Below are 14,971 nucleotides of genomic sequence, written 5' to 3'. Positions count from 1 at the left end.
AGCATTGCAATTTTAGGAGTCCCTTATTACAACATGTACTGCATTTCAAAATGTGTTCCTATTCTGTTCATTATTTAGGAATTTACAAATCAAAGTTTTTGAAGTCAGTATTGCTTGCTGGGCAAACCAAAAAAAAGAGGGTAAGACAAAAAAACTTAACTGAGCAAGAAGTAAAAGATATTAGTCGCAATGAAAATTAGAAAATGACATTTAATATCAAGTTGGTTAAACGTACAAGATAAAAACACACTTATGCTTACAGGAAAACTGAGAAACTGAGAACTAATAGTAAAAACAAAATTAAATCAAAATTACAAATTTACAAAACAATGAAAACAAAGAGATGCCTTTTTTCCAATACTTGAAGCTTGCTAGACCAGTTTTTTTGCCTCGAAGAAACTCTTCAGATGTTTCATTTGCCAGAATCCCATCACTACCAGGATTGTGAGTTGTGCCAATGACCAACGGAAGACTGAATTATTAGTGCTTTCACTAGTTGCCCGGAATCTCTCTTCACGATACTTTAAAACACAGAAAAAAATATTGTTTTAAAACCTACATCGAATACTGAGTAACTCTCTTTAGACTTTCAGTTGGCATCAAGCTGTATGCCAACCGGTGAGCCGCAGAGATTAGTCGTTTGAAAGGGAGTCAATCTTAGTTCTCAAATAAATGCTGCTTTATCATTTTGATTTTCCAGTCAAGACAACCAGGTTATAACCCCGACCATCACCGATTTTGTTCGAAGGCATGCTGGGTCAGGGTCAAGTTTTCTTCTGATTTCTTTAATTTTTTTCTTGTTTGCAAACAACAAAGATAAAGTCCCTATGTACAGGGGAAATTTCAAACTGTGTAAAATGAAGTGCAGGTCAGACGTTACAGAGATGATTTTAGACTCTTTTGACCAACAGATGCATTCAAAGTCTGATGGCAAATTTTCTGCCATTTCACCATTGAGTGAAATTGACTGATTTTACTAGATTCTCTCCTATTCTTGAAAATCAACCACTCTGTACACAGTAGTTTGACACTTTGGAGCCCTGTAAAATGCTAGAGAAAAAATTTGGATAGCCTCATCTCAAAGCTATATTTTCTGAGCTTCAAATGGTTAAAATCTAGGTTTCGTCAATCAATTTTGGGTTTAATTGAGCTAAAATTTTGGGGAGACATTCCTGCGTGCCATGAAACCAATGACTTAACTTCACATTTTTCCACACTGGGACATGTACCCTGAACAGTTGGATACCACTTCAAAAAATTAAAAGAGAAAGTCATGAAATTGATGCAGAGCGTAAAGGATTAAGGAAATAACATTTCTTTAATAACAAGAAAACTTTAACTGGTAGAAAACAGGGAGCACGAGTTACATGTTAGTTGAGCGCAGAGAGAAAATGGAGAGATTCCATACACACTACATGAGACAATGAACAAATAAGATGTGTAAGACCCTGATCGGTCAATTCTGATGACATCTTGCATATGAACGAATGGCGGTGAATTCAATTGCTATTGACAGAAATGAGCATTAATAGTTTATTACTGTTTCCTCTTTTGTGATGAGTTTGATTTGTAGATTAAGAAAAAAATTGTGCCTCTTACCCTTTGATAATTTTGCTCCTTAGTTATTTGCTCAACCTGTTTCAAGAGTTGCGTCATTCGTAGCTGAAGCTGGGACAGTTTGTCCTTTTGCTGAACATTTGCGTAATCCATTGTCTGTTCACCAGCCTTGATGTTCAAATGTACACGCTGCAAGAAAGATAAAAAACTGAATATAGTGTCCACCGGCCATACACACTACGTTAAAAACGTACGGTTCTTATTACTTTCTATCCATTTTATTTTTATTTTAAAGCTAATTTAGTTGAGGGGAATTTTTAAGAATTTTCCATGTCAAGATTAGAAATAATAATTTAGCGTGGTAAACTGCAACTGGGTTTTGTATTTTCTGATTTATGCTGACTTGCATTTATGTTAAAACCTGGTGTAAATACAAATGATAAATATGAAAAAAGGAAGGAAAAAAACAGGTTAGAATTGAAAATAAAAATTCTAAGGCCTGAGATCCAATATGATCAGCCAATCAGAGAGCTTGCGTTCAAAGCTGTACTGTACCTACTGTTTGTGGATTTGGGTTGAAAAAAGAGCAGATGAAATTTAGGTATCAGATTGCAATTGCCGATAATTGTCATCTGTCCTTTCAAACATGTGATTCCAGTGATGGTGACAGTTTCATAAAAATTTCACAATATTTTCGAGGTGGCAAAAAAGCACAGGAAGTAGATAGCAAGAATATCCAGCAAAATATGAATGTGTAAGTATAAGCCGCTTTTACAGCGCGCTGGGGCGCTCTGCGACGCCTACTCTCCACAGGAATCTGTCATGGTAGAGATCCTCTGGAAGCTGGCATCTCTCCATCTCTTCACGGATGCCCTCTACCCACTGTTTGGCTAGACGCCCTCTCCGTCGCCTACCTGGGGGGACCCACTCCAATACCTTCTTCGGCAACCTGGTATCAGCCATTCTCTGCACATGCCCATACCATACCAATCAAGATATGAATACCTGTGAAAATAATATCTGGCCAAAACTGGAGTTATACAGTCCGGCCAGATAATCCAGCATTCCAGATAATTGTTGGATGTCTGGCGAAGCTCTACAAAAAAATTACATATTTTAAGAGGAAAAAATCAAAGCTTCTCACCAATTGGGAACCTCCAATCCAAGCAGTGCTGTTGGAATATAGACAAATGGCATGTTCACCAGGATCATGAGATGTGAATGGAATTTTACCTTCTGAGCTGTATACCTGACAAAATAAAACAAATTTATGTTTAAAAAAGAGAAAGTGCACGTCATGAGACAGAGAGGATCCTCTAAATAAATTGGGCTCGGCGTTCGAGCTTATTTGATTTCTCTATATTTACTTGAAGCTTCAAAAAGTTGCTCTGAAAAAACTAACTAACTATTTTGACGAACTGCTTGTCTTTTTTCAGATATACGATGGGTCAAAACTTTATTTTCAAAAACATAAGAGTTAGCAAAAAAATCAGATACTTTGTTAAGTAGTACCTTTGCTACTGGCTATTTAAAGCCTGAACTACAAAATTATATGCTTACCTAAATTGCAATAATTCAAAATTTCAGCCCTTCCTTAAAAATTTCAGGGGGAAAAATTGAATATTATGGTAAAAATATTCTTAGACTAATTCTCTATGTTCCATAGTCATTGTGAAAAAATGTCAAGCCATGATATTAAGTTGTTTTATTTCTACAAGAGGAGGGGTAAAAATTTTTGAAATTTTGCAAATAGGTAAAATAAAATATTTTATATAGTTTGGCCATCGCAATGGTATTTTCTGTGCCTCAGCAATGCCTGTATAAGTAATGGAGAGAATTTTTATGATAAAATTTGTTCAATTGAAAATGGAGCTAATAAAAATTGCCCTTACTCTAGATAGAATGACTTTGGCCTCAGGATTCAAGACTTCCACGTGCATTCCAATTCCTGGAGAAGATGGAACAAAACCACCACTTCGAGGATCGAATAGTTCTACTTTATAATATACTGTGAACACAAAAATGAGAAGCCGTTACAGATTTTAAGAATACGTGAGACTACTTAAATAAAGATGCATGAAATTTCTTAACTCCATGATAAAATTTAAAGTATGCGTTAATCCACAATAGTTCAACAGTAGACTCGTTTCTCTGTTTTCTCTCATACTTTTCCCCCGAAAAAGAACAAAAAATATTATTGGCCAATCTATTAACAATTTTTTTAGAGAAAAATCAGAACCCATGAAATAGGAATTAACATAATATAGTAGGTAAGCAAAACTCACAGGCGTAAGTATACCTCTGGAGTAATTTTGAATTTATTTTCTCCTTTTACCTTTTGTTAAGTCCTAATACTTCATTACGATTTGGTACTTTTTGTAAAAAATAATTAAAATGGAGAAGAAATTGTGCAGACCCTCTTTCTAGAAGTATGAAGAAAATCCAATAATTTTCAAACGCTTTTTCAGGTGACTAAATAAATATTATAAATACTGAATTTTAAAATTGATAACACAATTACTACATTAGAAAGCTTTACTGCAGCTTTGAAAAAGCCACTTGAGCAAATCGTGCATTTATGCTTTATGCGCTCATCTACCTGAGGGCCTCACACCAGGCAAACTGGGAGCCGACCCGACAGACAAAATTTGATGCACAATCAGCGAGTCTGCAGAAAGAAAACTTTGCTGATCCTAACGCATAAAGAAGAAAATTTTTCAGGACTCTTTAGAGTCCAACCTTTGAGTTCAGGCGTCAATCCTTCCTTAAATAACATCCATCTTCTACATGGAGGGCAAACACTCATACAGTAGGCCTTTTCTACACAAGCGAAATTTGCAGTGCATTTGGGGAAACTTGTTCCAGGAACTTGGTATGACTCAAGAGGGCTTTTTTTTTATCCGTGGAACGCATGGATCGCGATGATAGTGACGATGAGACCTCAACCTACCTTGGCAGAGTGGTCCAAGCGTTCCACTGGAACACATGGAACGCACTGGATCGCGCCAGTGGAACGCGATAAAAAAGTGATGCGTTCCATTGTGGTCCACTGTGGTTCAGATAAATTTTTTTTATCCGTGGAACGCATGGAACGCAATGATAGCCGTTCGGGCTGGTTCAACCAGCCTGAACCAACCTCAACCTACCTCGGAAGAGTGGTCCAAGCGTTCCACTGGAACGCATGGAACGCGATAAAAAGTGATGTGTTCCGTTGCGGTCCACTGTGGTTCGGATAAAAAAAAAAACCCTTCAGCTATAATTAACTCTGCGAAACCCCAGTTCAGGGAACTAATTTGCCCAAACTGCGCTTGTAGGGACAAGGCTTTGTTCTTGTCCAGGCACACAAAACAACGGAGTTTCAATTTATACCCTTCTGTCACCTCATCAAAGTGCGTTCATTATCTTCCCCTGTCTCTATGAAAGGACTAATGAGAGTGCATGAAGATGCGTGATATGCTACCAGCGGCCCGATTATTGAAACTATGTCAGCCCAACACGACAAGACATAGCCCTATCTCAACCATGCAATATATCGCAATTCGATGTCTTATCGGTCTGCCTTAAATTTCAATGATCGGCCCGCAGTAGCCATGTCTACCTAAACGCATTGAACGGTTACTCCTTCGTGCATGAATTTCAGCATGTACTGTATGAGTGAGAATTTCTGCATGGCTTTCATAACTCGTCTCTAACGGTTAAGACTTACCAACGACAACAGTTTCATCCGGAATTTCTTCGATGAAACATTTCCTTTCAGTTTCACCAATATGGAAATACAGCGGGGTTACCAAGGGCAGCAGGAGGGCGAATATGGATAAAAATTGGAGCAAAGCAGCCGAGAGGCTGCGGGGACAACTGCACAAAATCATTTTAACAAATAAAACTCAAACATTCAAATAAAAAATTGAAAAACGAAAAGATATTTCACGCATTAGTGCCTTCAAAATCGCCAGCGGGACATTTTTAATTCACTGACGACAACGTAAACAAACCGCATAACACATAGAGCATATTATCATAGAGAAGGACCCTCTCCTCTAATCCTAATCCCGGAGAGTCCGCGTCCGCCATTTCGCCACTATTCGGGTCCCCGTTTTTCAAGTTTTTCCACTCTGTAAGCTGCTTTACCCTATGCCAAGCGATTATCAAACAACAAGAACAAGATTTTTTCCGGCGCGCTAAAGAAAAAGTTTTCTTAGTTTAGTTATCGTATCGTCTTAAGCTTTAAAACTATCTCCAGCTCGGCAAACCAAATTTTGCAAGCTCTCCGCCCCTAGAATTTTTTCCTCTCATTGATTTTCGTTCCATCTTTAAACAGCAGTCTCTATTTCGTCAACATATTGGTCAGGTAAAAAGCTAACCTTTTTACATGTTCACTTATGATTCACTTATCACTTGATACTTAAAATTTCCATTGTCTCTTTAAAATTCTGCGGTATGTATTTAGTACTACACACCACCATCGCAAATCTCGATTGTCTCTCAGCCAGCACACCCATCAGTAGTTGGGCCATGTTATTACTCAATTCGAGAGGCGAAGGAGACATCAACTTTTCCGTTTAATGTATCCCAACGCAGCAACCATTGTTGTCGAGCAAATGGTCTCTTTCATACGCCCGGAGATTCCTTTCCATAAGAAGAATTTTACGTTTTTATAGGTCCTTCAATTCAACGCATAACATCATTCTACTCACATCTTTGCAATCACCTGTCGTCCTAAAATTCCTAGGAGTCAGTGGGGGAGTGTAATGGCAACACCAGAGGTAAGCACATAAAGTTCCTCATACCCGAAATTAGTTGATATTTTATCTTAGAAATGACTCTCTGTTGTCCATCATGAACGCACTCTAAGAGTTGAATCTTTTTTCTCTGGTTTTCTCCTTTTGATCCTTTGCGCTTCCTGCGATACCGACTATTTAGAAAATTTAGGTATCACAACTAACACACGATTGATTGCTCCTCATGTTAATCATACAATTCTTCATCATTTCAGGGCAGATGATTCCAGTAGCATCTAAAGCTGGTGGACCTGAAACAGAAGACCAAGCAAAACTTAGATTTCAAGTGGAGCTTGAATTTGTTCAGTGTCTTGGCAATCCAAATTACCTCAATTTCCTTGCTCAGCGAGGCTACTTCAAGGATCAACCTTTCATCAACTACTTGAAATATTTACTGTACTGGAAAGAGCCAGAGTATGTCAAGTACCTGAAGTATCCTATGTGCTTGTACTTTTTGGACCTGCTTCAGTACGAACACTTCAGACGAGAAGTAGTGAATGCTCAGTGTGCCAAGTTTATCGATGATCAGCAAGTTCTACTTTGGCAGCATTACACGCGGAGACGCACTAGAATGCTGACCGAACCCATGCCAACCAGTTCTGTTACATCTCATGCCCTGAGTGCCACGACAACCACAAATAGCTCATCCACCAACGGACTTCCTCCAGTCACCAAAAACTCCTCCTAGGAACATATTCTTAAACATTCATATTGGTAAGTGAAGATCTTCTCTCTCTGACTTCAGTTTTGCTATTTATCTAGGACCATCCATCTGGAAGGACCTTAATGTGAAGGGCTGAATTTTTCAGGAGAGTTATTTTTTTCAATTTTGGTCGATTGTATTTTTCTAGGAAATACTCTACTATTTCATAAAATCAGTCGCATGCAAACTAGTTTATTTCAGTACCAATGGCAAGCAGAAACTTGCATCATAATCTAACTATCTTGAGCTTAGAACTGAGAAGGCTAATTTTAAGACAGCTCTATCAATCTACTTTCATGAACTGGAATGTCAAACTGTCATGAAGGAAACCCAACCCCTTCCTTCATATTTTTTTTTTCATTTTTGCGTTTTGCATGAGTTTTCTTTCTCTTTATCGCTTTATTTTAATCATTTTCTTTACTTTTGTTTGTGATTTTTTGTTTTTTATTTTACTATTTTTTTAGATAAATTTTAATTATGAGCTTTAAACGAGGTGCTCTTATCGTGCTTGAAGGCTGTGATAGAAGTGGAAAAAGCACACAGTGCAAAAGGCTAGTTGAAGCTCTTAATAACAAAGGCATTCCTTCTCAGCTGATGCGTTTTCCTGGTAATTCATTCAATCCCCTTTATTTTCTTGCACCATTCTTGCCTGCCAGTTAATCTTCCATGTATTTAACGCTGGTTTAGTGTCTGCTAACATTCTTAATTTTTCATGGGCCTGATTTTTTCGAAGAGGTTCCCTACATCTGAATACTCAAAGGAATCAGGTCATTCAATAAGAATCAGTGAGGAAGTAAACTTCCCTGTTTTATTTCTCAAGAACGATCAAAATTTTATAAAAAAATAATTATTTTTTCTCCGAGATATATTGATGTTTACTTTTTTACCCGACCAATCTCCATGAAATTATATTTTCTGTGGTCGGTGGCCATCTTTATATGTTTTCCAATATGTACTGTCTAATTTTTCTCAATTGCTACAAAGATTAGCCTTGCAGGTTTTGCAAATCTAGTTTCCTGTTATCAGAGTTGCATGCAATAAAAACTGGAAGCAAAGAGTTTCCGTGCCAAGAAACTTTTCACCTGACTTTATCACATGTAATGACACCAAGAAATAATCAGAGTAAATGTATAATGTACAAGTAAAACAGGGAATGGTAAGAAGAGTTTAATAATTTTCAATGATGAAGCAGTGCTGCATCTTCTCAAAGTGGTAACTGGCCTGAACCTAAAGAGTGTAAACAATGCTGTTTGTTACAGATAGATCAACTGCAATAGGGAAAATAATCAACGAGTATTTGACAAACAAAGCGGAGCTCTCGGACAAGGCTGTACATCTCTTATTCTCTGCAAATCGATGGGAACTTGAGTAAGTTCACCTCCTGTTATAATCTCCTTTTCTTTTTTGCGCCCTTGAGATGCACCTTTCTGAATATCTGCTGAATTGGTTTGAATTTCTTGCTATTATCTCAAAAAAACTGAATTCATAAAATATTGTTGTGTTACGGATAAGAGCCGTAAGGGCATTTCTGCAAGAGCCAAGGTTAGCTTATGCTCTTACGTGTCTCAAGGTTCACCTCAAAATGCATTTACGACTCTTTTCCGAAACATGGCAGAATATTAAACTTGTGCAGCATTAGCTCCAGTAGACATTATGAGGACCTTTTTGTTGCAATTAGTGACTTGAACGATCTTTATCTAAGCATTTTGAGAAAGAAATACATTAAAATTGATGTGTTAGCCAAATGGAAGATTCCAAAAAGTTGCTTTCAAGTTCACTGGTCATGAACATTAATTCTTCAAAAATTAGAATAAATTGCCAATTTTTTCGTGCAACTTGCTTCGGCAATTTTTTGTGTAACAAATCTAATGGAGGCGATGCCTCTAAAATCAAAGTTGAATATGTGAGCAAAATAAGGAACACGTGTGTGATATGAACTGTAAAATGGGATCTCATCTTTCAGGCATAAATTTTTGTGGACTTCTTTCAATTGTCAGAAGGAAGAAAATCTGAAACTCTCGGCACAAGTTTTACCCTAATTGAGGCGTTGGGTGCAGAAAGGGCATTTCTTGTTCACAGTGTTTTAGAATCTCTACTGCTAATTCTTATTTTAGAGAGGAAACCATTGGGTCAATTTTCTGAAATTTTACATTTTCAGCACTGTAAAACCGTATAATAACAGAATATAGAATATTCAGTAAAAGTTACAATAAGTTACATACATTTGCTTCAATCATAATGGGTGAAACGTTAGCTGAGATTTTGAGACACTGTAACCAAGAAATGCCCTTTTTGCACCGAGCATTCCAATTATCCTATTATCTCAACAATTGCATTACATTTTGCAATAAGAAACCACTATTTCAGGCTCTCTGATAAAAACACATACAAGGTCTGTGAGATTAGAAACCGGATTTTGGTGATAACTAGCCCACAATGCGTATGAATTCGGTTTTCTTGGACTGCTCTGATAGCTGAAAATACACTTAAAAAGGCTACATTCACAAATTTCAAAAATCCTAATTAGCTTCATTGGTATGTGGCTTGAAGTAAGGCAACCTCTTGGGTGTTCTGCAATTTTCATGTTTGACTGAACTTGTCTCTTTTTTCGGTCTTGCACTACCTTTTTCAACCCACGAGGATGATTAAAGTTTCATCTCCATATCGTAGCCGTACACTCAAGTTTTGTCACCGAAAATGATCCTATCCCTAGATGTAGGATCATTGTCAGAACGCTCAAGTATCTAAAGGGAAAATGACATTCGGTTGGATTTTTGTTCAACGGACATCAATTAAGGGGCAAGTGTACCTGAAACTCGATGCATGTTTACATATTCTATCAAAATTCTACGGAGCCTTCAGAAATATTACACTGTTCAGGAAGCTTGAAACGACCATTTTTGAGCACTTTTGCCCGTACTTCGTCCACGTGGCAAATGTCATTTGTCCTTGATGGTCTATTCCCGTGCTCCTCATCTTCGACAGACTCCTGGTCAGTTTTGAATCGTTTAACCCTCTCAAAACCGTGAGAACAACTCATACAATGATCTTGGTAAACTGTACTTAGCATACCAAAAGTTTTGGTACAAGGTATACTGAGTTTAAAACAAAATTTAATGTTAAATCTTTGCTCTATCAATGATCGCATGATGAAAATGGCAGAACGCACCTGACTTACTCGTTTTCAAGGTGACACAGAATCAACACTGATCAAAATAAACAAAATCTGTGAATCAAGCTTTCTTCAGTATGTTATCAGCTATCAGGAAAGTCTAAGGAAACCTAATTCGGGCGCACAGTGGGCTAGTTATCATCAAAATCCGGTTTCTAATCTAACAGACCTTCTATCTGCATAGGGAAACCAATGGCATGTATTTTGTTTCTAAAATGGGCCAGAAATAGTGGAAGTTCCACAAAAAAAAAAATTCTGAGGTTGTAGAAAAATGTGATTTCAGCTTTTGCGAAACGTCAATAAAAATTTTCACCCAGCAAATAGGATCTCTCTCCACAGATCTGATCAAACATATCCTTAATTATTTATTATTCAGTTGAGTGGTTGAACCCTAATTATTTGCTCGTATGTACTGTAAATTATCCAAGGGCATTTTCTATACAGTATCTATTTTGATGTCTGCAAGTACAGAAGTTTCTAGATTATATTTATGTACCTTTAAGATTGATTTTACAGAGAAAAACAAAGCACCTGCCAATGTATTTCAGTAGCTTCATTTTCTTCTATTACAATCCAATGCGCTACTGTCAATACTGATGAGAGCCTTAGGCTCTAAGCGTAATAAATTTTGATTGCTGTGGAGTGTTGAGCACTTGAAGAGTCATGAAAGTATGTGCAACAATTTTTGGAAAAGCCAAGCCTTCTATTTCATGCACTTGAATGGACATTTTCTACTTCCATATTTGCATGTCTCACTTGCACACACATATTTGATTTCATTTTTTCCTCATGACTTTTTTAATGAAATCCGATTTTTTAATATTCTCTAATTATTTCAGACCAACAATGCGCAAACTTCTTCAAGAGGGCACAACACTGGTGATTGATAGATATTCGTATTCTGGAGTCGCCTTTTCTGGTGCAAAGAAGGTACCATTAAGCATCTCTTCTGCTCCTTTTATCCGGATGAAATTTGGTTGTGGTAGAATCAAGGACAAAAAAGTGTTCGAATCTCAATGGGTCTGTTGCATCTTTTGCCGGAGCAAAAATAAGAGTTGTTCCTGACAAATAATGTCTCAAAAATTGCGATGAGCGCATCGGCAAACTCTGAAATGCACTCCTAACTTCACAATCCGCGCAAGAAATATGCGTTTTTTTAAGATTCCTGCTTCAAAAAGAATACTCCAGCACAGGTGAACATTTCGTTAGAGGAGTTATTCCATTCGATCCCTGCTCAACATGGCCGATACTTCCGCACGCAAGTTGAGGAGAACACAAGGTCAATCAAGGCAGATATCTATCAACGCGAGAAAAGTGTGAATGTAAACACGCCGATTGTTATCAGGTGATTAAAATCATCGTCCCATCACATGTGCTTTGGCGGATGGATTGGCGTCGGCTATGTTGAATATTGCGTAGTATCCCTGTGAGCTGGGATTGGATGGAATGACTCCTCAAACAAAATGTTTACCTGTGCCATGGTATAGTTTTTGAAGCAGGAAACTCGAATAACACTTTCTTACACAAATTGTGAAGTAAGGAGTGCATTTCAGACTTTGCTGATGCGCTCATCGAGATTCTTGAGACACTTTCTATGACTAACAACTCTTATTTTTGCTTTAGCAAAAGTTTGCAACAGGCCCATTGAGGATTGTATGCAAGTGATCAAAATGTTTTCTTGTCGTGTTAAATTAGCATATTAACTTTAAACATGAAAAAAATATGCCCACTCTGGCGATCTCACCCTGGGTGACCAGACAAGGACTGAGCCAAAAAGAAGAAAACAACACGTTTCCTCTTTAAAGAAAACATAGGAAACGATTCACACAAGGGGAAGTCTGAAAATTACTACTGGACAGGATGTTGAAATTTATATGATGGATTGTATGAAAACTTATGTCTTCAGAACATTGTTTATTTTTAGAATGACTTTACATCCTGTTCAGAATTCTAATTGGAAGGAACAATTGTTCCATTTTTGAAAGCAGTGAGACCAAGCGCTATAATAGGAAGGTCCTTGAAAATAGCAAGGAAAACTGGAGAGAGAGAAAGGATCGCTGCAATTTGTTTCAAGGCAACAGTTTTTATCTTTGGGTCGTTTTATTGTACCTTTTTGTTTTGAATACCCTAAATTTAATCTCAGAAACACTTAGCCTGAATACAGCAATTCTTACATCAAGTTCGGAGATTGCTCTCGGCTCGTTAAAAATCTTTCTGAATCAAAAATGAATCTGAAAACTTTATCGAACGCAGGTAGCTCATGGCATCTTTGTTCACTCTAATACTATAATTTGTGTGATTAGGTCATCTTTTTTCATTTATTTTTTCTTCTTCATTGTAAGCTATCTATTTGTATTATATTTTTTAACCTCTTGTCTGACTCTTGACAAGTCCAGTCAAAGCCTCCAAAATTGCATCGTTTTGCTTCGAGTTCTTTTCTTTTCTTGCAGAATGGGAATCTCCTGAATTGATCTAATGAACACAATTCTCAAGGGTTTTTAGAGCCATCCTTTTTAATTTCTTTTCTCTTCTTTTTTTTATTCCAGAACATGAGCTTTGAATGGTGTTTACAGCCTGAAACAGGTTTGCCAAAGCCGGACTTAGTGTTCTTACTCTCTTTGAAACCAGAAGCTCTCGAGAAGCGAGGCGGTTTTGGCAATGAGAGGTATGAAGATACTGAAATGCAGAAGAGAGTAGCAGAAAATTTCCGCTCCTTACAGAAAGACTACTGGAAAGTGAGTTCCTACTCCTAATTTTATCAATGGTACTCGCCATGATCTTCAACAAAAACTCAGTCGTTTGAAGCAAAACTAATGCTCCATCAAACTTGGTCTGAATCAGATTACGTTACTGTACAATGAGTGAGCTATGATGTTTTTGAAGCTTGCACCAAGCTGTTGAGTGTTTCATCAAAATTTGGTCAGTTTTTCAGCATAATTGCATTTGAATTGGCGCATGCCAAAATCACCAATTTCGATTTTTGAGGGTTGGAAATTTGGGTTTGGGGGGTTTTGAAGTTAGTCATTAGCTGCTATTTCATGTTACAATAGTTCTATTTTGTGGTCACAGAACCGTGTTTTGATGCTTGATTCTTATAGATCAGCTAAAAAAAATGTGATTTGTCCCAACAGCAACTTCCTATGTTCAATAGCAATCGAGATACTGCCCTTTGAAAAGTCGAGCTTTTGACGTCAGCCACCTTGGTACTAACACCTTTCGTTTCTTCCACCTTGCTTTCATCAGTCCGTGTGACGCACATTTGCACTGGTTGTTCAACAAGAAACTCGGATGAAAACAAGGTGGAAAAAACCAAGGGTGTCATTACCAAGGTGGATGGCGTTAAAAACCCGACTTTTCAAAAGGCGATATCACGGCTAATACTGAATGTGGAAAGTTGCTGTTTAGACAGATCTTATTATTTTTAGCTAATCTACAAGAATCAAGCATCAAAACACGAATCTGTGACTAACGCAACTGACCCATTCATAGGCATGTATAGTCTTAACATTCACCTTTTGCATGAGCTGATAATATTATTGATAAAAAAAGTATTTTTGCCAGTCTTTGTAATTAAAACCTCAATCTGTTGTAAGAAGAGAAATTGTAATAAAACCTTTTAATTCTGGTGTATTGGTGTTTTTTTATATTGATGGCTGAACTTGTAAATCATGCCTATTGATTAAGGTGCTTCAAATATTATGCTCCTAATTTTGTTCTTAAAGGGGAGCAAGCTAATTTCTTCATGTGAAATTTTCATAGCATTTTACTTAACCACAACAAAACCAGCATTTACCACTTTAATTTAAAAAAAATCCAGGAAGTCACACTTAGGAGAGCTTTTAAAAATTTATGAGTACTTAAAGAACTATTTGAACAACATGATGATAAAATAACTTTCACTTGTCACAATGAGTTTCTTTCATTACAGGATTATCAATTCTATTGACGATTTTCTTTCACTTCCTTGAGGAGCTTCAGCAGCAACAAGTGAACTTTTTTTTCATCAAATCTCTCTCTAATTGTTTTTTTTCCTTTTTTCTCAGGAAATAGATGCAGACAAAAGTGTTGAGGCGTTAACAGAAGAATTGTTGGACAGTACTCTAACCGTCATCAATGAAGTGAAATTCGCCCCTTTGAAAACTCTTTGGTCTTGAATAATATCGTACAAACTTAAATTAAAGTTTTAAATACGATGCTTTAATCTAAGGTCACTCTTAATTTTTATTTTTTCATGTAATTTCAATTAAACAGTTCATTAATTTTCTATCGAATCTTTTTCAAATTCATTGCAATATCCTCAATCTCTTTCCAGCTGTCACCTATATGGACGTATTTATACTCAAAGGAACTATGTGCAGAGTTTTTGCATGCGACATAGTTCTGTTTAGCATAAATACGCCCATATGTCACATGCCCATTTTGAAATTATTATCCTTCGGGATGCTTCGTTTTTCCCTCTACACACTGCCATTTTTGAGTTAGACCAGCGAACAAACGAGAAATAGATCAAATTCACTGGGTTTTTTTTTCCTGTATGGTTAAAGAAAGCAGCAAAAGTAAACAGTTATGCAATTAAGGGCCTTTCTACTTTAAAACAATTAGAAAACTGAATTTGCATTCACATTGGCAAGAATAGACCACTAGACTTGGCAAAAAATTGAGCCCCCTATCATAAGTTGCTTCGTCAAAATTTCATGCAGAGTTGAACCCATTGAATACTTCTCAAAGTAATGCATGAGTGAGAAATAAATGCTTATAGTT

The 14,971-nt window shown here is 37.0% G+C and overlaps 3 protein-coding genes across 4 annotated transcripts; 2 read left to right on the top strand and 1 right to left on the bottom strand.

Annotated features, from left to right (window-relative positions):
• Positions 1-190: 190 nt before the first annotated feature.
• LOC109044296 (transmembrane emp24 domain-containing protein eca) lies at positions 191-5,563 on the bottom strand. The gene is made up of 5 exons (XM_019061946.2): positions 5,264-5,563; positions 3,450-3,565; positions 2,702-2,806; positions 1,600-1,746; positions 191-521 (listed from the first exon to the last, which is right to left on the bottom strand). Exons 1-5 carry the CDS (start codon positions 5,424-5,426, stop codon positions 372-374), a joined length of 681 nt encoding a protein of 226 aa, XP_018917491.1. The 5' UTR covers positions 5,427-5,563; the 3' UTR covers positions 191-371.
• A 150-nt stretch (positions 5,564-5,713) lies between these two features.
• MED31 (mediator complex subunit 31) lies at positions 5,714-7,023 on the top strand. Of its 2 annotated transcripts, XM_019061981.2 has the most exons (3): positions 5,714-5,905; positions 6,216-6,320; positions 6,551-7,023. In XM_019061981.2, the coding sequence occupies exon 3, from the start codon at positions 6,556-6,558 to the stop codon at positions 7,021-7,023; it is 468 nt and encodes a 155-aa protein (XP_018917526.1). In that variant the 5' UTR covers positions 5,714-5,905; positions 6,216-6,320; positions 6,551-6,555. The 2 variants fall into 2 exon arrangements, with proteins under 2 accessions (XP_018917526.1, XP_018917534.1); XM_019061989.2 differs by lacking the exon at positions 6,216-6,320.
• A 485-nt stretch (positions 7,024-7,508) lies between these two features.
• LOC109044305 (thymidylate kinase) lies at positions 7,509-14,476 on the top strand. Its single transcript, XM_019061958.2, has 5 exons — positions 7,509-7,645; positions 8,298-8,406; positions 11,050-11,140; positions 12,757-12,945; positions 14,254-14,476. Exons 1-5 carry the CDS (start codon positions 7,516-7,518, stop codon positions 14,362-14,364), a joined length of 630 nt encoding a protein of 209 aa, XP_018917503.2. The 5' UTR covers positions 7,509-7,515; the 3' UTR covers positions 14,365-14,476.
• The last annotated feature ends 495 nt before the right edge of the window (positions 14,477-14,971 follow it).

The sequence above is a fragment of the Bemisia tabaci genome, chromosome 6 (genome assembly GCF_918797505.1).
Source record: "Bemisia tabaci chromosome 6, PGI_BMITA_v3".
NCBI classification, from domain to species: domain Eukaryota; kingdom Metazoa; phylum Arthropoda; class Insecta; order Hemiptera; family Aleyrodidae; genus Bemisia; species Bemisia tabaci.
This window is presented reverse-complemented; position numbering and strand designations above follow the sequence as displayed.